The sequence below is a fragment of the Pseudozyma flocculosa genome (genome assembly GCF_000417875.1).
Source record: "Pseudozyma flocculosa PF-1 unplaced genomic scaffold scaffold00010, whole genome shotgun sequence".
Taxonomy (NCBI): Eukaryota; Fungi; Basidiomycota; class Ustilaginomycetes; order Ustilaginales; family Ustilaginaceae; genus Pseudozyma; species Pseudozyma flocculosa.
Genome location: NW_006920878.1, coordinates 731,995 through 755,952, shown reverse-complemented (window position 1 = coordinate 755,952; position 23,958 = coordinate 731,995). Strand labels below are relative to the sequence as shown.

Sequence of the window (23,958 nt, the reverse complement as noted above, 5' to 3'; positions counted from 1 at the left end):
ACGAGCCAGAAGCAAGGGCAAGCGCAAGCGCGAGGGCAAGGCAGGTCGCCGTTGCCAGCGCATCAGAGAGCGTCGGAAATTGACCATGGCGGCGGGTGGGATCGGGGTCTAGTATACAGGTGTGGATAGCCATCAAACGGCGCAAGGGGTGGAGCCGGGCGCAGAGTGCCGGAGAACGGAGGAGGGCTGGCTTGGCTCCGTCCCGAGGCCGCCTCTTGATGATGGCGGTCGAGATTGGATGGGAACGGGCAAGGTTGGGTAACGGAAACAGGCTTCGTGGGGCGCCCCCTTGCGGCCCTGATGGTGTTGGCTGCGGTCGAGATGTAGCAAGGACGGGCGGGAGGGGAAAGATGCAAAAATATATGACGGCCAAATGGCCGTCTTCAGGCGAATCGCAGGCTGGCGAGGGCCAGCAGGCCAAGCGAGTCTTTGTGACCGGTAGCGGCGAGATCTGCTGTTGCCGGCTGGCCGGCTCAGCCATCGATGTTGCTGGCGAAGCTGAGGCTGAGGGGCTGGAGCTTGCGGCGCTGGGGGTTGCTGGGCTTGCTCGGGGTCTCGTCGTTGCCGAGCCCGCGGGCGACGCGCCTGCCCTTGCCGTCCAAGCCGGATGGGTCGCCGCTGGGCTTGTTCTCGAGGTCGTCATCGTCGTCGTCGTCGTCGGCGACCAAGCCCTTGCGTGCGCTCTCGGGCCAAGCTCCGAACGGCGTGTGGAAGCCAGTCAGGCCAGGCGTCAAGCCGCCCAGAGCCGAGATGCTCGGCGTCAGGCCCAGCGAGCCACCGTACAAAGAGGCGTACGAGGTGCGCGAGATCGAGTGGGGCGCCAGGCCAAGCGACTCGGTGAGGTTGAGGTGCTGCGGCGACGAGAACTGGTCGCCCCCGAACTTGGATGGCGTCGGACGGCTCAGCGTGCCCGGCGCGGTCGACTTGAGCGCCGAGGCTCCCAATCGCAGCACCGACAGACCCGACGCCGCGGGAGGTTTGGAGAAGGGCGTCGAGACGACGGCGGCTCGCTTCGAGGTCGACATGGGAGGCGGCAGGATGTCGCGGCCCAGCTTGCCGCGTCCTCCGCCGTGCTGCAGGTGCGAAGGCTGGTGTTGCTGGGCCGGAAGCGGGTCGACGTCATCCTCGTACATGGCCCTGGCCGTTCCGCGGACCGCGCTCAGGCTGTCGCCGGGCCGGATGGGCGTGCTGACCAAGGGCGGCAGCTTGGGACCAAGCATGCTGGTGTCGGACGCCGCCGACTGGGCCGACGTGCTCTTCTCCATGGCGATGCCGCCGGGGCCCAGCGCGGGCAGGCTGAGCGGCCCGCCAACGTGGATGGGCGACGCCACGGTTGACATGCCCAGCTCGCCGCCGAACGCGTCATAGAGCTTGTCCTTGGACGTGAAGCTGAGCCTGCGCTTGCCCTCGAAGGGGGAAATCTTGTGCTTGTTGAGCGAAAAGGGGTTGCTCGCGGCTCGTGTCGGCGGTCCGGGCGTCGCGAGGCTTAGCAGTGCAGCAGAGGACGAAGCCAGGCCGACGCCGCCGCCACTGCCCCCGACCATGGCAAGCGGTTGAGTCCTGGGAGCCGGGGCCGGGCTGCCGTCTGCTGGATGCTGCAACGTCGTGGAGCGGTCCATCGAGGGCGCGTGGAGAAGCGTCGCCTTGGAAGGGGTGTCGCGGGGCTCGCTGCGCCTTCTCGCAGCGCTTGGCGCGTCGTCCAAAAAGTCGGTCCTCGCTGCAAGAACGTTGGTCGACGACCTGGACCTCGGACTCGGACTGGGCCTGGTTAGGCGCTCGGCGTTGGTAGACGACGTGCGCGTCTTGCTCGGCGTGTCCCACGGCTGGTCCATGCTGGCATGACGACGCTTCCGAGATCCCTGGGTGTTGCTGTCCGATGGACTGTTGCTGTTCGAGCGCAGAGCGAGCAGCTGGATGGCAGCCTCCTGTTGGTCAGTCTTGCGACCGGGGACCGCACCCTGCGTCTGCATCCTCGGAGCCAAGTCGATTGGCATACCCGGGAAAGTGGCCGACGTCGGGGTGGCCACGGATGTGGCGGCCACGCTGTCGGTCGATCCGCGGCCCATGCCGCTGGCGACTGCACCGTCGGCTGGAGCCAGGTATCCTTCAACGGGCGCCTGGAGGCCTTCGTGACTGGCAATTGCCCCCGCCGTGGCCGAGTTGCGCATCCGCTGCTGATATGCGAGCGCGGTCGAACGCTCGTCAGAGGCGGGCGGCGACATGAGGGGCAGTGCCGACGGAGCCCGCCGCCCTTTGGCATTGGAGGACGTCGAGGCCGACATGGCCTTTCGCATGGGCGAGGACGAGTAGAGATGAATGCCCGGAAAGCCGGTAGCCGGCGCCTGGTGGGGAGCACCCGAGGAAGGCGGCGTCGGGTAGAGGTTCACGCTACGGTTCAGCGGCGTCGTCGACGCGTCACCCGGCCCAGACCGCTGGCCCGCCGCTGTCGCCGCTCCGTGGGCCCCGTAGAGCTCGTAATGGTGCAGGCCCGACGCCTCAGGGGCGAAGAAGGGGTTGGGCTCACTCACCCTGCGACTTGGACTAGGCCATTTCGCGTGAGCCAGCTTGGGCTGGGTATCGAGCAGCGCACCTCCGTGCAGCGCACCGCCAGGCTGAGCGGGCGAGAGGTTCTCCTTGTCCGCTCCGCGCTCGATCGTCGCCGAATCGTCGCCGGCATTCAGCGTCGAGATGTCCGCGTCGGCGCCGTCGTCGAAGCTAACATCCCCGGCCCCGTCGTCACCCGCGGAACCCTTGTTCAGGCCCATCTTCTCCTGCTGCCGCTTTTTCCTTGCCCAGCGCCTCTTGCTCTCGAGCATGCGCGCTCTCCTCTCCTCGGCATTCTTGGGACGATTGGCGTCTCCGTCCCATCGAGTCCTTCGCGGTTGGATGCTGAGCGGAATGTTGTGCTTGTCCTGCAGGTGTCGCCTCCAGATGCTGCGCGCGTGCCTACCCGTGTAGGTCTTTTCGCAATGCGGGCAGGCAAACATGTTTGCGTCGCCGGCCACTTCGGCCTGGGCCTTGGACATGGCAAGGAGCTGATCGATATTGGCCTGCTCTGCGGCAACCGAGCCCCTGCTCGGACCGGCCGCAGCGCCGCTGCTGGCACTGCCGCTCGACATGCCGCCGAGGGAAGCCGAAGCCATGTCGAACGAGGCGTAGCGGACCAAGGAAGACGATGATGCGGATGCGAAGCCGCTAAAGTCCCCGACGGAGGAGCAGCTGGCAAAGTCGCTGGAGAACTGCGCGTACGCTTCCGGATATCCAAGTGGCTGGGTCGCCTGGCTGTCCGCGAAAGGTTGAGACAGGCTGTTCAGGCTGTGCGCGCGTTGGATCGGCAGTCGCCCTTTTGCCTCGAACAGCTGCACGCCAGCGAAACTCTGCTGGAGCGGCTGAAAGTCGCTGGGCCCAGGATCGATGAACTGTCGCGGCGGTAGGGAGAGGCGGAACGAGGGGTCCTGATGGCCGTAGAGGTGCTGAGGCAGCGGTTGCAGCTGCGGTGGATGTTGTGCTGCCAATTGCTGCGAGTGCAGCGGAAGATGCGATGGCTGCTGGGGCAGCACTTGCGGCTGCGGCTGCGAAGCTAGAATATGCTCCGTGCGTTGTTGCTGCAACGATGCCTCCTGGTGGTGCTGAGAGGCGCAATGGCCGACCAAGTGCTGAGCAGGCTGGTAAGAGGCTCCAGACGCGTATGAAAACCCAGCCTGGGCCTGGCCTGGAAGGTCACGCTGCTGCTGTCGCTGCTGCTGAACCGGGGGTTGGGACTGATGCTGATGATGTGGGAGCGCCTGTGGTGGCATTTGGTGTTGTTGTGGGGGTTGGTGGTGATGGTGGTGGTGGTATTGGTGTTGGTCGGGATACGTGTGAAGATGTTGTTGATGTTGGTCAGGTCGAGCAGTGGTCGCGTCGCCGATGTCAGTGTCGGTGAGCAAGGGTGAGGGCGCCGTGCCGGCAGTAGAGGTGTGATTGACCGGCAAGAAGGCGGCGGCCAGTGAAGACGTCGACGTCGACGACGCAGAAGGCATCGCCATTGGGATGGGTCAGAGCGGCGTTCGCGAACGAAAGCCAGGCGAGGGTGTCGATAGAAGGCAGGAGATGGGAATCGAAGAGGGTGGAGAGACGAAGCGAAGAGTGTGAGTGAGCCGATGCCGGTCTGGGCAGGGACTGGGCTGTCGAACGAGAGAATGAGGGAGCCCTGATCGAGACGAGGCAGGGATCGAGTTCGAGATGCGGCGGATAGGGCGAGGATGGCGAGAGGCTGGCAGTCAAAGGAGCGTGGATGTTGTGTGGGGAGACGTTACGAGCGAGAGTGGAACAGACGACGGGGGGTGGAGGATGGGGAGCTGGAGGAAGGGGAGGAGAGACGAGATGTTGACGAAACAGGGGCGGAGACGAGAGAAGGAGCGGCAGGGGATGGGAATGGAATGGTAGTAGGACGGAAGGGAACAAGGTGGCGGAGCGACGAGGAGAGTGGATGTCGGAGAGGGAGGACGACGTAGGGGAACGTGGCCGGAAAGGGGATGACGAGTGCAAGGGGGTCGCGCGCACCACGAGCCCTAAACGGCGGAGACGACGAGGAGTGCAGGACCATGCTCTGGGTGCCTTTACTCACCGGACAGCTTAGCAAGCCATGTGCGCTGGGCGGTATCGGGCTTGACGGAGGGAGCCTACGGAGAGACTGCTTGGCTGCGCGAGCGTGCGTCGACCGGACGCGTTGGAGCGCGCTGCCGAAAGGTCGAGAGGGTCGGAGACACGATGCAGAGCTCTAAAGCGACGACACGGATCTACGAGGCAGGCGGCAGGTGCGTCGGAGAAGAGGACTGGTACCGATGGCAAGGCGTAAGCGCGCAGCTGGGAGGCGTCTAGGCCGGGTCAGGATGGCGCGCAGGCAAGATCGACGTTGGTGTGAGGGTGAAGCAGACGAGGCGTTCGGCGAAGGGCACGCCGGGTCGAATATGGCGGGATCGGCGCGGGGATGCCGAGTGAGGAGGAGGACGCCGGCCAAGGCAGGAAAGAGGCCAGGCAGCGAGAGGGGCTCGGGCGGGCCGGCGAGGAATGACGCTGGTATGCGGATTGTCCGGCCGGTCGATGGAGGAGGAGGCCGAGCGGCTCAGACGACAGGCTACCGGTAGGATGCGTGGGGCCTGCCGCTGCAGGAGGAATGGCGACGCCGAGGTGGACGGGGTGGCGAGGCTGCCGCGGGGTCGGAGAGGCTTGCCAGATGGAGGAGGGCAGGTTCGAGAGCAGTCTGTGGCGTGCGGCGGGACGCAGTGTACAAGTCAAGGCCGAGGCGAGGAGACGATGGACGGGGGGGGCTGAGGGAGTGAGGGAGGGGCGAAGATGGAAGAAAGGAGGCACGAGGCATGCAACCAGCAGCCATCGAGCTGGGAGGCGTGGGCCAAACAGGCAGCCGCTTCGGAAGTCCAGCGGGATCCCCACCGTCCAGAGAACGCAGGGACAGTCAGGCGGGCAGCCGGGCAAAGCAAGCATCATCACCCGCTGCCGCCTCGTCTGGCTGCCTGCCTGTGGGCTTGCCTGCCTGCTCCTCCTGCCTCCTGCCTCCTGCCTCGGGCCTCGGGCCTCTTTCCAGAGGGGAGGGGAAAAAACACGCGCGACGGAAACGCGCCCTGCCCGCCTGGCCCTGACCTTCCTCTGGCAGCCCTCGTTGAGCCAAGCCCGGCCAAATTTGGATCGATGCGCCTCGGTCAACCAAGCACGGCAGGCAGGTCAACCAGTCCTGGCAGGCAAGGCAAGCCAAGGCTGGGCGGCGGCGCCGAGGCCGAGGCCCGGCCCATCACAGAAAGCACACCTGCCGTCAACAGCACGCAAACGGCTCGGCGAGGCTCGACGGCATCGACGTGCCTCGGCCAGCATCCGACGCGCACTCTCGCGCAGCTCAGGCCGAGCGACGATGTGGGGCTGCTCTGTGACGGGCCCTGGACCAAGGACGCAACGGCCTCGATGTCCGAGGTGGCGAGCTCGGTCCGCTCTCTTGCTTGCCTCGTTCTCCCGGCAACATGCGGTGGAGCAGGCAGCACCCCGAGCGAGCACCTGGACGTGACTTAATGGGGCCCACCTAGCTTCTTGGCCTCTATCCGGCGCCGTCCGGTGGCCGCCTCTCGTCGGCTCGCTGCCGTTGCGGTGGTGGGGGGTGAAGCGAGCCAGCCCGGCCGTTCGGTGGCCTTCATTTGTGCTTGAGTCGAACACGGAAGCATGCGTCCGCGGTGATTTGGAGAGACGGCGAGGTCCGGGCGCGACGGACGTGATCTCCTGGCAGCAGCGATTCGGGAAGACATTTGGCCTGGCAAGACAAGGCAAGGTGCAGAGAGACGGCCATCGCCGCCACACGGAGCCGTTCAGAAGCCCGTCTTTCCTTCCAGCTACACCTATGCCGACATGTGTCCATCGTTGATCGGATGCCTCTTGTCGCCGCGCTGTGCTACGCTTATCAACCTCGTCATCCACAGAGCGTCGATCGGTCTCTGACCAACAAGCTCGCCACGTATCTTTGCCTTGCCTGTGCGTTCTTTCTCAGCTCCATCAAGCTACGGATCTCAGCGCGGATGAGCAAGAATATGGAGGCTACGATGGTGTGGGTCCGGCCCGAACCGACACGGCACCGCCGCACGAGCTAAGGCTAGGGCCAAGGTTTGCCTTGCGTTGCGTTTGGTCGCGGCGGATCGATGAGGCAGGACGAGGAATGTCTCATACAGCCCCGCTCCCGGGCCCGACCCGCTCAGGCCCGGTCTGACAGACCGACCAGCAGGCTAGGCAAAGGCAGTCCTCGCCCGCAGGTTGCCCCGTCATGCGGGCGGCGAGCATGCTGCGCGCTTCTGGCCGACCCCCCGGGTGTTGCTCTGGCCGCCCGGCTGCCTGCAGGCCAGGCCTGGCCCTCATTTCCAAGGCCGACGCGACCCGCGGCGACGCACGTGATGCGACCGGGGACCAGACTCCGGAAAGGCAGCCCGGTCCCACGACCAGCCATGGGCTTGCCTCTTCCCCTCCTCCGTCCACACTCGACTCACACTCTCCCCCACCCTATCTGTGATGCATCTAGAAAGCAGGTTGGGCTGGTGGTACACGCGAGCAGGGAACACAACGACAAGGGGCCCGGATCGAACCAGCAGGAGGGGCTTCCTGACCTACCCTGGCCTGCCTACCGGTCGACGCTAGGGCGACCACCGTCGCATCTCGATCAGGTTGTCCGGCCCGCCGAAAGCCACCATGGGCAGGTGTGGGTGGAAGGCTATGGCGCCCGTCGCCGGCGTGAACTGCGACGGATCCGTCTCGCTCGCCGGCGGCAGAAGCAGGTTGTTGCTCGCACCCGCGCCGCCGTGCAAGGACCCGTACCCTCCTGCCGCGTGGCCCGCGCCGTGGTGCGACGAGGCGCCGTGGTGGCTGGCGTGGTGATGATGGTGGTGGTGGTGATGATGGTGGCTGCCGTGACCATGGCCGTGGCCCGACGAGCCGGCGTGCAGCGACGACGAGCCGAGGTGCGACGTCGATCCGGTGGGCGCAAAGGTGCGCACGATGGGCTTGCCAAGCGTCTCCATCGACTCGAGGTGGGTCAGGATGACGTTTTGCGGCGACACGGCCGGGCGCAGCGGCCGCGGCGACGAGGCGGCCGCAAAGATGGGCATCCGCTCGTGCACCGACATGCACGACAGCTTGCCGCCCAGCCTCCGCCCCATGCTCAGCTGGCTGATGGAGCTGCGCCCGCGGATGTCCCACAGCCGCACCTCGCCGTCGACGCTGGCCGTCACCAGCTCGCGGTTGCCGCGCTTCTGCAGGTGCACGTTCTGCACCCACGTCTGGTGCTCCTCCCACAGCCTCACCAGGCTCGCCTCGGGCGGGTTGCGCCGGTCGTAGACGCCCACCGTGCCGTCGCCGAAGCCGGCGACAAACATGTGGCCAATGTCGGTCTCGGACGACAGCGACGTCACGCAGCTCGAGGCGCGCGTCGGGATGTCGCAGACGCACAGCTCGCGGTGCGCATCCCAGACTCGGATGACACGACTGTCGCCTCCGGCCAGAAGGTGACCCGACACTTGGAGCCAGTCGACGATCAAGCCGCTCGGCCGCTTGCTCCTGACGAGGTCCGGCAGCGCACGGAAGCTGCTTGCCAGCTCGGGGCCGCGGTAGCCCGGCGTGAAGGCCGGCGAGTCGTAGTGGCGGTAGATGCGCACGTCTCCCTCGGCTGCAGCGTCAATCGGTCGGACAGACGAAGCAGACAGATGCTGGGGTCAGGAGTCATGCTTCCCGCTGCGACAACGATCGATGCAGAGGCCGACACGGCGCGCGACACTCACCGCTTCCGACGAGCAGCATGGCATCCGCCTCCTCGTTGACAAAGAGGGCCGATGTAATGTTGGTGCGAGCCGGGTTGCCGTTGGCAAACCTGCTCAGCAGGCGCTTCTCTTCCCAGTCCCAAACGCTGCGGACGAATCGGGCACGGAAGGCCAAAATGTCAGCCATCGAGGTCGGCTGCTTGCGTCGTCCAACCAAAAGCTCCGTGTGCAACTCACTTGATCGTGTTCTGGTCGCTCGCCGTCACCAGGTGATCCTCGAACTGATGGAACAGCATCAGGTATGGCACGGATCCATTCCTCAGGAAGCCTGCATGATCGGTCCAAGCCGATTTGGCTAAAATCGTTGGAAGGCAGGGGGAGGATCCCGACGCTGGCGTCAGTAGGCGTGACACGTTCTTCCTGCCATAAAACGAGGGGCAGGACTCACAAGCATCCTCGGCCTGCGCCTGCGTATCCGCAACGAGGCGTTCGTTGCGCTGGCGCTTCCAAGACTGCACGTTGTACTTGACGCTGCCCGGCTCCTCGCTCTCGGCCGCCTGTTCATTCAAGTTGGTCGGGACGGGGAAAAGATGCGAGTGATATCAGAAAACCTGCTCTGTCGGACAGAAAGCCCACTGGCAGGAAGCTCACCTTCATCTGCGGCTCCGTATAGTACTCGCTGCACCACGCGAACAGCCGACTCTTGAGCGGAAGGGTCTCGCGCAGATCCACGTTGGGGGCGAAGCCGCTCGCTGGCGTCGTCAGGCCACTGCTACCGGGCGTGGAGGGGGCGGTCCACCTCCCACCGCGGCTGGCCGATGGCGAAGGCATGGGCGTGCTGCCGGCCGACATGAGGCCGTTGTTGCCGTCCAGCTGCTGCAGGAAGCGGCTCTGGAACCTCTGCAGATCGAGCGCAATCAGTGCTGCCAGCGCGTCCGCTACCTTGACGTGCTCCAGGCCGCCCGCGCTGGTGTTGGCCGTACCCGTGCCGGTGCCGCCTCGTGAGCCGTTCATGCTGCCGTTGAGCGAGTCTCCATCGCCACCTGCGGCGCTGCTGGCGCCTCCAAGACCAAAGCTGTTGGTGGTGCCGGCAGACTTGCGCCTCTCTTGCCGCGTGGCGATGTGCGCCAGGCTCTCTGCACTGGCCGAACGGTGTGCCAGCTTGGCGGTGGTCGACGTCGGGGAGGGAGGCATCGAGATGGCCGACGGGCTGTTTTCTGAGCCGGGCGTGTTCGGGCCTGCGTATCTCGGTCCGTAGGGCGAGGTGTACTGCGAGGGCAGCGCCAGAGATCCAGCGTTGCGGCGCGGCGCCAGCACTGCCGGACCGGGCGGCGGGTTGCCGGTCGGGCTGATATCTCCATGCGGGTGGTGCGGGTGTCGAGGAGCGCCATCGTGCTCGGCATTGACCGGCGAAGAGGGCCGCGAGTAGCCCAGCGTGGCAATCGTCTTGACAGCCTGGGTAAAGGCGGACGTGGAGCGCTTGGGCGGTCCCGAGGCGCCGTTGCGGCTGGGGTGTGAGCCGTGCTGCTGGCGAGAGTGGGGCTGAGAGTTGGCGCCGTAGGGGCTCGTCGCGCTTCCATAGTGGCCGTTGGCCATCCCAGCGCTCAGCGGCGCCTCCTCGATCGAGCCGGGCGTGGAGACGGCGACGCCCGCGCGGGGCGTCAGTGGGAAGTAGCCTTCGCTGCTGACGTTCGTGTTGGTCGGCGTCACGTATCGGTTTGTGGCGTCAAGGCCGCCGAATCGACGCATAATGCTCTCGGCGGCGGTCGCCACCTCACTCTCGAGCAACATAGCCACGACAAAGTCGATCACGGTGCAGGCCAGGTTGGCGACCTCCGGGTGGCAGTCGACGCTGAGGTCGAGCAGCGCGACAAAGATGGTCATGAACGCCGGAATGTTGGCGATGTCCTCCTCGTCCAGCTCCTCTTCGATGACGAGCTTGCTGGCCACCCTTGCCAGAAGAGCCTCCTCGGCCTCGAGGCGGTCTGCCTCGTCGTCGGCGCCCGGGGTTCTCGATGCGCTGTTGCGGCGAGAGCGGGCATGCACGTGGAGCGGGGCGAAGCGGTCCTTGACCGGGCTTGGAGGCTGCGGGCCGCCGGCACCTGCACCGGCTTCTCGCTTAGCCTTTTGCTTGGCCTCCTCGCGCGAGTAGTACAGGTAGGCCGCGAGTACGAAGAAGCCCTTGTACTCGAACACAACCGGGCTGAGAGCGATCACCAGCTCCTTGCGGACGAGCGGGCTGCAGTCACCCTTGGTGGTAAGCATGGCGATGGCGATGCCAATCTCGAGGCCGCGCTGCTTGCTTCCAGGCAGGCCGGTTGCCGCGCCGGTGCCTGGGCAGACTCGCCGCGGGAGGTAGGCGCCTCCCTTGCCGCCACTGCCGCTGCCGACGTTGATGGTCTCGCCCGTAGTCGCCGAGATCGTGTCCACCTGGTTCTGACTCGAGGCGCTGGCTCCGAGCAGGACGCCGAGGGCGTAGACGACCGCCGACCTCACTTCGGGTGAGGCATCGCCCAGCAGGCAGCAGAGCTTTCCATGGGCGTCGAGGGCGATGCCCTTTGCCTTGCCGATGTCACTGTCGTCCCAAAGCTGCGCCAGGCAAAGGGCGCTCCATTGGCGCAGCAGGAAGTCGTCGTCCTCGAGATGCTCGAGGCACGAGTGCATGGCATCAGTCTCGAGGCACGCCGCCTGGCCCGAAGGAAAGTCCTGGCAGAAGACCGAGAGGATGAACGCGCACATGGCACGGTGCTCGGAGACGTTGGGGATCGGCAGAGCCTGGCCGCTGGATGCCGCTGCGCCGCCCGTCGGGCCGCTGCCGCCGCCAGCACCGCCGGCCCCGCCGTTCTGGAAGGGGCTCAGCACGCTGGTGAAGTAGAAGAAGCCGTTGTCTCGCAGCAGGTCATTCTGGCAGCTCCGGTCGACGGCGAGGATGCGTGCCCAGATGTAGATGAGCACGGGGCGTAGGTCGGCGGCGGGGCTCTGCAGCAGCTTGAGAACGTAGGGAAAGATGCCAATGCTGAGAGCGAGGTTGACGGCCCAGGGACCGAGGTCGAGAAACTGGCTGAGCAGGATCAGCGCCCGCAGGCGGTGCACCTGAGATAGCAGCACCTGGAGTACGATCGGCAGCTGATCTGGCGGGTCGCGCACCGGCCAGACCTCTCCATCCTCATCGAACGCCGCTGGGTCTGCGCCCATCGAGGCCGCCGACGAGAAGCCGGCGGCAGGGTTGCCGTGCGGCGTGACCGAAGCGTTGACCCTGCGCCTCCGACCTTTGCGGCTGACACCGCCCTGCTGCAGCCACACCTCGAACGCCTTGAGCTGCTCGCTGAAAAAGGTGCTGTGGCGGTACTCGAAAGAGGCAAGGTGCGGCGGGACCGGTGGACCGCCCTCGGCCGCCTCGGCGACCGCGCGCTCCTTGGCCAGCAGTGTCGGCAGCTGCGCGAGGCACTGGTCGACGGCAAGGTCCCAGCTGTCCCACAGCGGATGGTTGTGCGTGGCCGGCAGCTTGGGATGGCTCATCGGCGTGCAGTGATAGAAGCGCATGATCCGGTCGGCGAGGAGGAAGTTGCGGAGGAGCGCGGCCACCATGAGGTCGTCGCGGAAGAGGCGGCGGAAGATGGTCCGCGGCAGCACGGTCCAGGCGATGGTGTCGGTGATGGCGGTGAAGATCCAGTTGAGCTCGCCCAGCGGCGTGCGGCGGTCCTGGAGTCGACCGGGTATGTTCATCACCATGTCGAGGTTGAGCTTCGAGGGCAGCGGGTTCTGCAGCACAAACCAGCGCAGCGAGATCTCGATGGGCGAGGTGAGGCAGCAGGTGAAGAGATCGGCAGGCAGGTCCGGGTTCATGGGCAGCGTCTCGTCGGGGCCGCAGGCGGCAAGGTGGATGCTCTCGCGCAGGGGAAAGTGCGGCTCCTCGGGCTTTGAGCCTGTACCCGTGCCCGCAGCGCCGGCGGCTGAGCTGGATCCCGAGGCCTCGGCGCCGCTCGACCTTTCCCTCGCGCTGCCGCCGCCTGCGCCGCCGTCCCTGCCGGTGCGAGAGCCCTCTTCCTCTGCCCTGCGCTCGGCGAGCCTCTTGAAGTTGACGACGACGTTGCCGGCGGCGCTGGCGTCCCAGACAAAGATGCAGGGGCTGCCCAGCCAGGTCTGGAGGTCGTAGAGGGTGACGGGGATGTACTGGGTATAGGCCCGGTTGAAGACCCAGATCTCGCCGCCGGGCGTGGGCTTGGGCACGCCGAAGCCGTTGTAGTAGAAGAGGATGCGCTCGTCTTTTGCGGTGCGCCGTAGCTGGGTGCAGAAGCGCTTGGTGTCCTCGACGATGGGGTCGAGGCACTGCTTGTAGCGGGTCTTTGTGCTGAGGGTCTCGAACTGGGCCTGGAGATTGCGCCCGATGGCGGTGAGGGCCTTGGAGACCTCGAGCGAGCTGGGGTCCATCCAGCAGATGAGCTTGGAGCAAGGGTTGGTCTTGGAGACGTCTGGCGGGTCTACGCCGATGTTGAGGCACATGACGAGGGCGGCGGTGACGGTCCTGAGGCGCTCGCGCATGCGCCAGTCTGGGAGGTCCCTCTCGTCGCGGGGCTTTGGGTTTCCGGCGGTGATGTGCCGCTTGTGACCCCAGTGGCTCATGTAGCTCGCCTCGAGCAGCACCCAGTCGTCCATCTCTGGCTGGAGGAGGGCGCCATGCCGGCGGCCGCTGGTGGTGGAGAGGTCATCCTCGTCGTCGTCGTCGTCGTCTTCTTCTTCGTCGTCATCTTCTTCCTCGTCGTCGCCGCCGTCGGCGGTGGGCGCGAAGTGATGTGGAAGTGGTGCCGCTGCTGCCGACGCGGATGCGGATGAGGCTGTGCGGCCGTTTGTGGCGGGGTAAGCGCCGTTGTGTTGGGATGGTGCGACGCTGTGCTGGCTGGGCAGGGTGACGATGCTGGGGGCATGTGAGGAGAGGGGAGTGCGATGAGGGCGGGCTGCTGGGGCGTCGGGGAGGGAGGGTTGGCTGCGGGACTGTTGGTGACGAGAGGTTGAGGCTGAGCGGGAGGCGTCCGAGGTGTGCGACGAGTGCATGGCGTTGGAGGTTGCGTCGACGCAGGCAGGGCTGTGCGCTCTGCTACGGGTCGAGCGGTGTGGCCGGGTCGAGGAGGGATCAGAGCATAGAGGGTGAGGATAGGCGGGGTGGGGATGCTGGCGGTGGTTGGCGGGCGAGAGGGGGCGGCCAGGAACGAGGCGGAGTCTGGCTAAGCTGAGGACGGGTGGCGCGTAGGATGATTGAGCGGCCGCCGCTGGATTGCCAAGAGGGAAGGCGTGGCGGCGGGGAGGCGGAGAAGAGGAGGGGATGGTATGGTGGAGGGGATGGTATGGTGGCTGGCAAAGGCAAGGCAAGGCAGGCAGGCAGCAAGAGTGGTAGCGGTCGTGAGAGCGAGGCAGCGAGGCAGCGAGAAAAGGCAGCAAGCGAGCCGTGGTCAGAAGTGTGGAGAGACTCGAGGGCAGCCAGGCAGTCAGGCCAGAGAGCCACGCCCGTCGGCGCCCGGAGCCGGGAAGAGGCAAGCGGGCGGGCCTCAGCCTGACAGCCTGCCAGCCTGCCAGCCTAGCCTGCTGCTTTGGCTCTTCTCCCGGCCGGACGCTGGTTCACAGGCTAGGGCAGGCCAGCCTCAGGCCAGGCTGACGGGCGCATGGGCCACGCAACCCCCTTCGCTCAGCAGGCAGCCCTTCTCCACATGTGCTTGCAGAAAATCGCTCCAACACCGGCCCTCTGCCCATCTTGATCCCACCTCCAACCATCACCGCCATCCCTCTACCCATCCTCATCCTTCCGCACCCCGCCTGCATCTCTCCTCTCACCAATCACACTCGCTAGCCAGCCATCATGTCCGACGAAGAGGTGCGCACCCTTTCAATCCGCTCCACCCGCACAGCTCTTTGATCGCCGCGGATCCCCTTCCTACCCACCCACACTCATCCCCTCTTTTGCCCCCCCCCCCTTAGTTTATCATGGACGATGCCGCAGACGAGGTGAGTCTTCGCCGTCGTCGATATGCGGCATGGCGTAGATTCAGTGCGGCTCGCACCGGATCGCTGACCCGTCCACCGCGGCACTTTCCCCCCGTTCTCTCGCCCCACATCTTCCCAGGACTACGACTTCGAGTACGAGGAAGATGACGACGACGACGACAACGCCGACGCCGGCATCGAGAATCGCTACTACAATGCCAAAAATATCAAAGAGTCCGACCCGGACGAGGCCATCCGCGAGCTGCAGGCCGTCGTCGAAGCCGAGGGGGAAAAGGGCGACTGGGGCTTCAAGGCGCTCAAGCAGCAGACAAAGATCCACTTCCACCGCGGCAACCACGCCCGCGCACTCGAGACCTACACCGCCCTCCTCTCCTACACAAAGTCGGCCGTCACGCGCAACTACAGCGAAAAGTCGATCAACAACATCCTCGACTACGTCTCGGGCGCCACCGACATCGACCTCTCGACCATGGAGTCGTTCTACGACGTCACAAAGAGCGCACTCGAGGAGGCCAAAAACGAGCGCCTGAGCGTAAAGACCGACCTCAAGCTCGCCCGCCTCTGGCTCGCGCGCAAGGAGTGGGGCCGCCTGGCAAAGACGATCAAGGAGCTCCGCGCCTACTGCACCGACCCCGACGGCGGCGACGACCAGTCCAAGGGCACCATCCTCCTCGAGATCTTTGCCCTCGAGATCCAGATGTACGGCGAGCTGGGCAACTTCAAGAAGCTCAAGGACGTCTACAACGCCACCCTCCAGGTCAAGAGCGCCATCCCGCACCCGCGCATCATGGGCGTCATCCGCGAGTGCGGCGGCAAGATGCACATGTCGGAAAAGAGCTGGGAGGCGGCCCAGGTCGACTTTTTCCAGGCTTTCCTCAACTACGACGAGGCCGGCAGCCCGCAGCGCATCCAGGTGCTCAAGTACCTCGTCCTCGCCCACATGCTCATGGGCAGCGACATCAACCCGTTCGACTCGCAGGAGACCAAGCCCTACAAAAACGACCCGCAGATTGTCGCCATGACCAACCTGGTCAGCGCCTACCAGCGGCGCCAAGTCCACGAGGCCGAAAAGATCCTGCGCGACAACCAAGAGACGATCCTCGACGACCCCTTCATCAAGGCCTACATCGACGACGTCCTAAAGGGCCTGCGCACCCAGTACCTCATCGACATCATCAAGCCCTACTCGCGCATCGAGCTCGGCTTCCTCGTGCGCGAGCTCAACGTCGAAATGGACCAGGTCGAGGACCTCGTCATGTCCCTCATCCTCGACGACAAGATCCACGGCAAGATTGACCAGGTACGCGGCTTCCTCGACCTCGACCGGTCCACCGCCAGCGTCAACCGCGCCAGGTACGACGCACTCGGCAGGTGGAGCTCCGAAGTCGACAGGCTCCAGGGCGCAGTCGGCCACAAGCACGGTGAGTGCCGCACCCGATCCGTGACCGGCACAGGTCGAAGGTTCGAAAAGTCCTTGCTGATGGCTTTGCCTCGATGTCTGTCGCTGGGTCGGTTCCGACTCGCTTTTGCACCGCGCAGGCTCTGGCCCTGGCGGAGGCGTGACTTCCGCCGTCGGTCCTGGCGGGCCCGGTCTGTCGAGGATAGGCCTGGGTCCGATGCTGCGAGGTTGAGATTTTCGCTCCTGCCATCGCAGCAGCCCTAGTGTGTCCCGTCTCCGTACCCTGTCCGCGCATGCATCTGTATTTTACCCGCCGCCGAACCCCACGCACCCACTGCTTCCCGCCTCGCCCTCGCCCTCGCCCTCGCTCTCGGTCGGTCACCGCAAGTCGACGTCGCTGCCACCAGCGTCCCGTATGTCGATGCTGGATCGATCGTCGGACATGGCATGGCTGCTATCGCTCTCGCTCTCGCTCTCGCTTTCCGCGGCGCGCGTGTCGCCGAGCGTCATCCTGGCGCGCTTCCGCTTAGCAGCGCCCTTTGCTCGCCTGCCGCCAGCCGCCATAGAGTCAAAGTCGGCCACGGGCGGCTGGTCGAGCTCCCTCTCTCCGTCTAGTCGCTTAGCCCGGTTCCTCGATGTCCTGCTGCCCGCTTGCTGCTGCGAGTGGACGTCGGAGTGGAGAAGCTGACTCGCTTTCGTCGAGAGCAGCCGGGATGCTGCGGACGCAGCGGTTGTGGTCGAATCTTTTCTGCTGCTGGGCCCCTGACCCTGACCCTGACCCTGACCCTGACCCTGACCCTGACCCTGACCCTGACCCTGGCGGCCGCTGGCGGCGTTGCGATCGCTGCTGCGGCGGCGGCGATGCCGTGGAGCGGATGGACCGAGCTTGGCTACGAGGTCCTCTTCGACGTACATCATCATGTTGATGACGCCCGAGTCGAGCGTCTTGATGTGTCGGACTGTGGGTCTCGATCCGTCATCGTCGTCGTCGGAAGCGGAAGCGGAATCGGCATCCGAGTGGGAGCCCGAGGGACGGCCGCCGTCCTTTGACGCCGGGGGTTGTCCAAGCTGGGCGCGGCGCAGCCTATCCTCTTCGCCTCTCCTCCTCCTCTCGTCGGCCCTCGCCAATCTGCCGATATTGTCGTCATCGGCAAAGATCCAATCTCCCTCGGCCGGCTGATCCTTTGCCTGACCCGAAGGGGTAGCGTCGTCGTTCATCTCGATGACGACAGCAAACGTCAGTTCGCCCTCCTGACCGGCCTGCGACGCGGTACCACCCCCTCCGGTGGCGGTGGCGGTGGCGTTGGGAATGTCGTAGAGTGCGCCGTCGACGACCATGAGCTTTTGGAGGAAGCCGCGGAAGATAATGTCGAGCTCGGAGCGGGTGAGGTTGTGCGAGAGGGCGAGGTTGCGGTCGCGCGGGTCGATGTGCGACGAGGGCAGGATGTAGGAGAGGGCGAATGTGAAGCGCTCGTAGGCGGCGGCTGGCGATGAGGATGTGTGGGGGGACGAGGTGCTGGCCGAGGGCGAGAGAGTGGGCGAGGGTGAGGGTGGCGAGGCGACGTTGGGCCGTATGACGAGGAAGACCTTGTCGACCTTGGACTGGGGGCGGAGGGAAGGTAGGCGGTCAGAGGGCCGCTGCCCATGTCAGCGTGGTTCCGAGGTGGCAGCTGGTTGCTTGTGGGTGGTATGGGTGGCGGTCGCGATCGCGGTCGCGGTGCTTGCAGGCGACAAGGCGAATGCTCACCTGGTGTACCTCGGCCTTTAGGCTGCGTAGGATGCGTGCGATGTACTCGTTGAGGCCCGGGTGGCGTGACTGGTAGCAGGGGTGCGAGTACTTTTTCCTGCGGGTGAATACGTCGTTTGGGTATACGCCGCGGAGGCAGAGGATGGTGTGGAATGCGACTTCGAGAAAGTCGACGAGGGCATCGACGAGCTGGTTGTACGAGAGGGGCGACGAGGCGGCGGGGTCGGCGGCGACGCCAATGTTGGGCTCGAGTGCGCGCGCCTTGCCCTTGTCCATGGCGGCAGCGCGTGTGGCGACGGTGGTGGTGGTGGTGGTGGTGGAAGGTGGCCAGGCCGACATCGAGACCAACACGGCACCGACCGCCAAAGGGCCCGCGAGGGAATCCAGGGTCCAGCCAGGCCCAGGCTAGGCTAGGCAGGGTCGAGGCGACGAGGTGCCGCCGGACTTTGCTGTGGGCGCAGCTGACAGCCGGCTGGCCAAGCTGGCCATCCAGCCAGAACAGCCAGAACAGCCGGCACCCCCCGCTTTTTTCGGTGCAGTGTCGTCCGACGCACCAGCCAGGCCCAGCGGCGGCGAAAAGTGAGGGAGGCAGCCTTTGCTTCTCGCTCACTCTTGGCTCCTCGTGCCTCCTCCCTCGCCTTTGACTTCACCTGCATCAACTACTCGACCACCACCACCATCCTTACCACCACCACCACCACCACCGTCCGCCTTCAAGCTGTCGTCTCTACTCCTCCACCGCTTCTGCCCCCTTCCCTCGTCGTCACTCGCTCGCATCCTCCCCCACCTCGTCCCCTCGCACCCCGCCCGACCCTTGACCATGACGGCCATGCACCCCGCCACGGCCTCCAACCCGTCCGCCTCGAACCCTTCGCTCCTCGCCAGCGACGACATCGCAGCAGCACGCCGCTTCCTCCGCTACGTCGATGCCAGCCCCACCCCCTTCCACGCCGCAGCCACCTCGGCCGCCATGCTCGAGGCCGCCGGCTTTGTCCGCCTCACCGAGTCCCAGCTCTGGGACGGCGCCGTAAAGCGCGGCGGAAAGTACTTTTACACGCGCAACCAGTCCGCCCTCGTCGCCTTTGCCGTCGGCAAAAACTTCAAGCCGGGCAACGGCGTACACGTCGTCGGCGCCCACACCGACTCGCCAAACTTCCAGATCAAGCCCGTGTCCAAGCGCGCAAAGGAGGGCTACCTCCAGTGCGGCGTAGAGACCTACGGCGGCGGCATCTGGGCCAGCTGGTTCGACCGCGACCTCTCGCTCGCCGGCAGGGTCATTGTCTCGGACTCGGCCCACCACGAGTCGTTCACCGCAAAGCTCGTCCACATCAAGCGCCCCATCCTCCGCATCCCCACCCTCGCCATCCACCTCGACCGCACCGTAAACGAGGCCTTCAAGTTCAGCGCAGAGGATCACACCCTGCCCATCCTCGGACTCGCCTCGGACGCGCTCAACAAAAAGGCTTCCTCGTCTGCCTCGGCCGCCGCCGCCGACGACGGCAGCGACAGCGTCGGCGCCCAGGCCGTCGGGACGCCCCTCATGACGGAAAAGCACCACAGCGTGCTCCTCGACCTGCTGGCATCCGAGCTCGGCGTCGCCGTCGACCAGATCCAGGACTTTGAGCTGAGCCTCTACGACACCCAGCCCGCCTCAATCGGCGGCATCAACCACGAGTTTATCCACTCGCCGCGCCTCGACAACCAGATGTCGTGCTTCTGCGCCACCGAGGGCCTGATTGACTCGCTCTCGTCGCCCTCGGCCCTCGACGACTCGGCCTCGATCCGCGCCATTGCCCTGTTTGACAACGAAGAGGTCGGCAGCGTCTCGACCCACGGCGCCGAGTCCAACATGCTCAGCTCCCTCGTCCACCGACTCGTCTCGATCCACATCGACGGCGCCAGCAGCGACGCCAGCGACGCCGGCGCACCGCACCCGACGGCCGTCGACCGCTCGATTGCCAAGTCGTTCCTCGTCTCGTCGGACATGGCGCACGGCTTCCACCCAAACTACCCGTCCTACTACGAGGAAAACCACCGGCCCAAGCTCAACGGCGGGCCCGTCATCAAGACCAACGTCAAGCAGCGCTACGCCACCACGGGCCCGACGGCCTTTCTCATCCGCCGCATCGCCAAGCTCGCAGACGTGCCCCTCCAGTCGTTTGTCGTCAAGAACAACATGCCCTGCGGCTCCACCATCGGGCCCATGCTCAGCAAGCTCGGCATCCGCACCGTCGACCTCGGCAACCCGCAGCTCAGCATGCACTCGATCCGCGAAACGTGCGGATCCCGCGACGTCGAGCTCAAGATCCGCCTCTTCCAGCACTTTTTCGAGAGCTTTGAAAAGGTCGACGCCCAGCTCACCACCGACTAGGGCCGTGGCTCTCCTTTTCGGGGCTGGCGCGGTGGTCAGTGGCGGTGTTGGCGATGGCGACCGCGACGGCTCGGCGGTGGATAGACCCTGCAATACAATGCCTATCTTGCCCCTTCTCTGCTCGTTTGCGAGCCTCGCGTGTGTCTTCATGCCCGTCAGCGTTCCTGCATGGCTGGGCGGGCGGCCGACCGACCGACCGGCTGGCCACTCGCTGTCCCCCTCACATGTCGCTCACTGACGACGACCAGCAGCCTCGACGGCCATCCTGACCCACTTCTGCTCCTCGTCGTTGAGGAGCGAGTAGACGCGCTGCAGATCCTCGCCCCGGCTCTGGGAGAGGCCGAGGAAGAACTCCTCGAGGAAAGCCTTGAAGTCCATCGAGTAGACGGCATCGTTGAGGATGTCCGGATCGCGCTCCGACGGGTTGAGGCTCCAAAAGTCGTCGTCGCCGTCGCCACCATCGGCGTTGAGGGCCTCGAGCCCACCCGGTCCGAGCATGTCGGAGAGGAAGGCGAGATCCTTGTTGCGTGACTTTGCCCCGGCCCCGGCGCCGCCGTGGATGTCGTCGGCGTCATCGTCGTCCCACTCGCCATCCTCGTCGTCCGTCTCGGGCGTACGCGCACCCGCCGCCTCGCCCAGACCGCCCGCCGCCGACGCATCCGGCGGCCCGCGCGTGGCCTGCGTCCAGTCCTTGATGAGCAGCTTGACCATCTTGGCCAGCAGCGGCACCTGCGTGTACTGGTGCGGCATCGTCTTGGCCCTCGACCGCGTACGGATAACGTTGGACGTGTCCGGGATCAGGTCGCCCCGCACCACGACCTCGCCCAGCAGCCGCCGGCCCGACCCGACCACCTTGCACAGCGCCATCGCGCTGATGCGCTGCTGCCAGAAGCCCTGCAACGTGTCGGCGTTCTCGACCCACTTGCGCAGCAGCACCTCGAGTCCGCTGCCGCTCGCTGCCGCAGAGGAGGCTTCGTCGGCGCCGCCGCCGCCGCCGGTCGAGGGCGCAATGGCGATCCCTTCGAGCAGGTCCATGACCTGCTTGGCCTGCGCATCGTCGCGATGCATCAGGAACGCAATGGGGACGATGAGCGACTGGCAAAACGTGCCCGTCTGGGCCGTCGCGAGGCGCCGCACCATGGCGTCGACCAGCTGGGGCAGCACCGGTCCGATCTGGTCGCCTGCCTTGCGCAGCAGCGCGATCACCAGGTCGCCGATGGCGAGCCCTCCGGACTCGGACGAGTCGGTCGGCGCAAGCTGGCGGGCGACAACCTCGAGGATCGACTCGACGGCCGACGGCGCCGATGCGGCCGCCGGCTCACGCCAGGCCAGCAGCTCCGGACCGCACTTGCGCACCAGCAGCGTAAGGCACTCGATGCCGTTCTGCTGGACATCGCGGTCCTCGCTGACCTTGAGCACCTTGAGCAGGTTCGGGCAGAGTATCGCCACGACGCCGCGCAGCGCTGCGGACTCGGCGCCGTCGAGGACGCTCTTGGCCAGCTCGACGGCCGTCTCGGCGAGCGCAGAGGGTTCGTTGTCCTGCTGCTCGATGCCGGAGCCGATCGCCGCCGCGAGCAGCGGCATGCTGCTCTGAACAACGACATCCGGGACGCCTTGCTGCCTGGACCCGGCCAGCGACTCGAGCAGGTCCGAGACGACGCTGAGCAGGATCACGTCGCGCGCGTTGGGCGCCCAGATCTGGAGCGCAGCCTGCACGATGGAGCCAATCACCTGCGGCTCGACGATGGGCGGCAACGGGCCCTCGGCCGTGTGCGCCGCCTCCTCGTCCTCGACGACGACGCTCTGGATTGTCTCGACGACGAGCACGAGCGTGTCCTCGGACGCCTGCGTCAGCAGCGGCCCGAGCTGCCGCACGATCCGGCCAGCAAAGGGAGCCACGGTCCGCGACGGCAGGTGGCGGAAGAAGTTCTTGATGGTGCGCACCGCCGAGATCTTGACGGGCAGGCTGGCAGCGTCCGAGTCGATGGCATTCACGGCCGCCTCGAGGAACTGGACCGCCAGCTCCTGCGGCAGCGTCGAGGCGAACTGCGACGCGAAGACGAAGCCTCTGCCCTGCAGGAACGGCGGTGCGTCGGCGCCGACGTTCGGCAGCACGACATTGGTGAAGATGGCTTCGACGTCCAGGTTCGACTGTCCGCTGGCGCTCTGCGCGTCGAGGATCTCGGTGATGGCCTCGGCGTTGTTGCCGATGGCCGTCAGCACGCCCTCTGGTGCCTTCCACCACTCTTCCTCGCCGCGCGCCTTGCTCGCGCTGCCCTGCTGCACCCTCCGCTCGACCTCGCGCCCAAGGCATCGCAGTGCCGGACCCGGATAGTCCTCGATGAGCGTGCCGAGCAGGTCGGCGGTGGCGATTCGGAGGCTGTATGCGAGCGTCTCGTCGTCTTCGTCGGCGATGAATGCGTTGGCGTCGTTGGCCCAGTTGTCCTCGTCGTCGGTGGTCATGTCGACGTAGACGAGGAGGAGGGCGACGAGCTGGGAGAGGGCCTCGGTCTCGGCGCCATCGCCGCCGGTGCCTCCAGAGAGGAAGACGGCGCGGCATCGGTCGCCACGCGAGGCCTCGGCGATAAAGTCGAGGATCGAGCAGGCCAGCGAGGGGAGGTCGGCCGCGACATCGTCGTCGCCCTCCTCGCCTGCTGGCGGCGTGACGTCCGACGACGAGGAGAGGTAGACGCGGGTAAAGACGGGCAGCAGCGACGAGAGGTTGGCCAGCGAGAGCCGGATCAGGCCGTCGACGTGCGACTTGAACTGCGAGCGGAACATGGCGGCCACCTTGAGCGTCTTGAAGATCTCGTTGCGAAGCGAGAGAGTCTCCCAGCCGCGTTCGCCGCCGGACTGGAGCTCGGCTGCGGCGTCCTTGGCGAGGAGCGACTCCATGGCGCTGAGCCAGCGGGGCAGAAGCTCGTTGGAGGCCTGCTTGGCGACGTCCGGAAAGCTCTCCCGGACCATGAACAGCGTGGTGAGGCACTGGCGGAAGACGAGGATGCAGCGTGCGCGGATATGCGGCGTGTGGCGCTGCTCGTCGGCGAGGAGCTCCTCGAGGGTGGGCAGCACCTCCCTGGCGACCTGCATCAGCTGCACCTCGTCCATCTCCACCTTGACAAAGTCGCAGAGCAGCGTCATGGCGCCGTGGATGGCGTGAGGATCGTCCTGCTGGAGCAGATGCTGGAGGCATGGCAGCAGCTGCGGGTACTGGTCCGGGTAGTCGGGCCCGGCGATGGTCGAGATGGCGTAGGACGTGGCGAGTCGCACCTTTCTCTGCGGATCGGCGAGACCCTGGAGCAGGCGCTGGCGTATCTGGTCCTTGACGGCGGCATCGACGGCGGGCGAGCCGGCAAAGGGGTCAAAATAGGGCGACCAGCGCCGGGTGATGAACTTGCGCAGGGCGATGCCGGCCGACTGGCGCAGATGGAGTGCAAGGGAGGCGTCGAGCAAGAGGTTGACCAGAGCGAGACCGACATTGCCCTGAGCGTCGCTGTCGGGACCTTGGATGGCCGACAGCTCCCGCTCGGCCTCGGAGCGCGTGGCATTGTCCGGCGAGAGGGTGGCCTCGAGGAGCGCCGCGAGTTGGTGCTCGGCCATGGCGGTGAGTGAGTCTGTATTGATTGCCTCGTTCAGGGCGAGAGGGGTCAGAAGGACTGGGCGCGAGAAAGGCGACGAAGCGGGGCGGGGCGGTGCAAGGCGAGGGGTATACGGTAGGGAGGGAGGTAGGAAGGAAGGGCGGTCCGAGGCCCGCTGCCAAGTGGAATGGTGGTCGGAAGACTTCTCGGCGAGAGACCAACACCTAACTTTTGCACTTTTTCTGCAGGCCGGCCGGCCTTTACCTACTTTTTTGCTCGCGTCGCAAGGCAGCTGCTCCCGAGGCCTAACTCGTACTGGTTTCTACGGGAGCCAGTAACAGCCTCGGCTGCGAGCCCCTCAACTGTTGGACACGACAGCGTCAGGGCAGCGGCAACGACATCGACGAGACGGCGCTTCCCTCTGGGGACACGAAACAGATGGGGCAGTGTGCAGATTACAAGGCGCGTGGCAGCGGCCGTGGCCCGGGACGGTGCGGTCAAGGTCCGCCGCGGTGCGAGTGTGTACAAGAGGAAGCGACGAGGTGCGGGCACGGTGGCCAGAAGGAGCAGGCCAGATAGAT

At 66.0% G+C, this 23,958-nt stretch overlaps 6 protein-coding genes across 6 annotated transcripts; 2 read left to right on the top strand and 4 right to left on the bottom strand.

The window, feature by feature from the left end:
- Positions 1 to 473: 473 nt before the first annotated feature.
- Positions 474 to 4,028, bottom strand: PFL1_03462 (uncharacterized protein; the record flags this gene model as incomplete). Its single annotated transcript, XM_007880979.1, has 1 exon — positions 474 to 4,028. The coding sequence occupies one exon, from the start codon at positions 4,026 to 4,028 to the stop codon at positions 474 to 476; it is 3,555 nt and encodes a 1,184-aa protein (XP_007879170.1).
- Positions 4,029 to 7,166: 3,138 nt separating this feature from the next.
- Positions 7,167 to 13,337, bottom strand: PFL1_03461 (uncharacterized protein; the record flags this gene model as incomplete). The annotated part of the gene is made up of 5 exons (XM_007880978.1): positions 7,167 to 8,194; positions 8,307 to 8,431; positions 8,523 to 8,640; positions 8,734 to 8,842; positions 8,937 to 13,337. The coding sequence occupies 5 exons, from the start codon at positions 13,335 to 13,337 to the stop codon at positions 7,167 to 7,169; spliced, it is 5,781 nt and encodes a 1,926-aa protein (XP_007879169.1).
- A 799-nt stretch (positions 13,338 to 14,136) lies between these two features.
- On the top strand, positions 14,137 to 15,913 carry PFL1_03460 (uncharacterized protein; the record flags this gene model as incomplete). Its single annotated transcript, XM_007880977.1, has 4 exons — positions 14,137 to 14,151; positions 14,256 to 14,282; positions 14,401 to 15,703; positions 15,822 to 15,913. 4 exons carry the CDS (start codon positions 14,137 to 14,139, stop codon positions 15,911 to 15,913), a joined length of 1,437 nt encoding a protein of 478 aa, XP_007879168.1.
- A 146-nt stretch (positions 15,914 to 16,059) lies between these two features.
- On the bottom strand, positions 16,060 to 17,704 carry PFL1_03459 (uncharacterized protein; the record flags this gene model as incomplete). Its single annotated transcript, XM_007880976.1, has 2 exons — positions 16,060 to 17,283; positions 17,429 to 17,704. The coding sequence occupies 2 exons, from the start codon at positions 17,702 to 17,704 to the stop codon at positions 16,060 to 16,062; spliced, it is 1,500 nt and encodes a 499-aa protein (XP_007879167.1).
- Positions 17,705 to 18,248: 544 nt separating this feature from the next.
- Positions 18,249 to 19,799, top strand: PFL1_03458 (uncharacterized protein; the record flags this gene model as incomplete). Its single annotated transcript, XM_007880975.1, has 1 exon — positions 18,249 to 19,799. One exon carries the CDS (start codon positions 18,249 to 18,251, stop codon positions 19,797 to 19,799), a length of 1,551 nt encoding a protein of 516 aa, XP_007879166.1.
- A 231-nt stretch (positions 19,800 to 20,030) lies between these two features.
- On the bottom strand, positions 20,031 to 23,399 carry PFL1_03457 (uncharacterized protein; the record flags this gene model as incomplete). The annotated part of the gene is made up of 1 exon (XM_007880974.1): positions 20,031 to 23,399. The coding sequence occupies one exon, from the start codon at positions 23,397 to 23,399 to the stop codon at positions 20,031 to 20,033; it is 3,369 nt and encodes a 1,122-aa protein (XP_007879165.1).
- Positions 23,400 to 23,958: the final 559 nt, after the last annotated feature.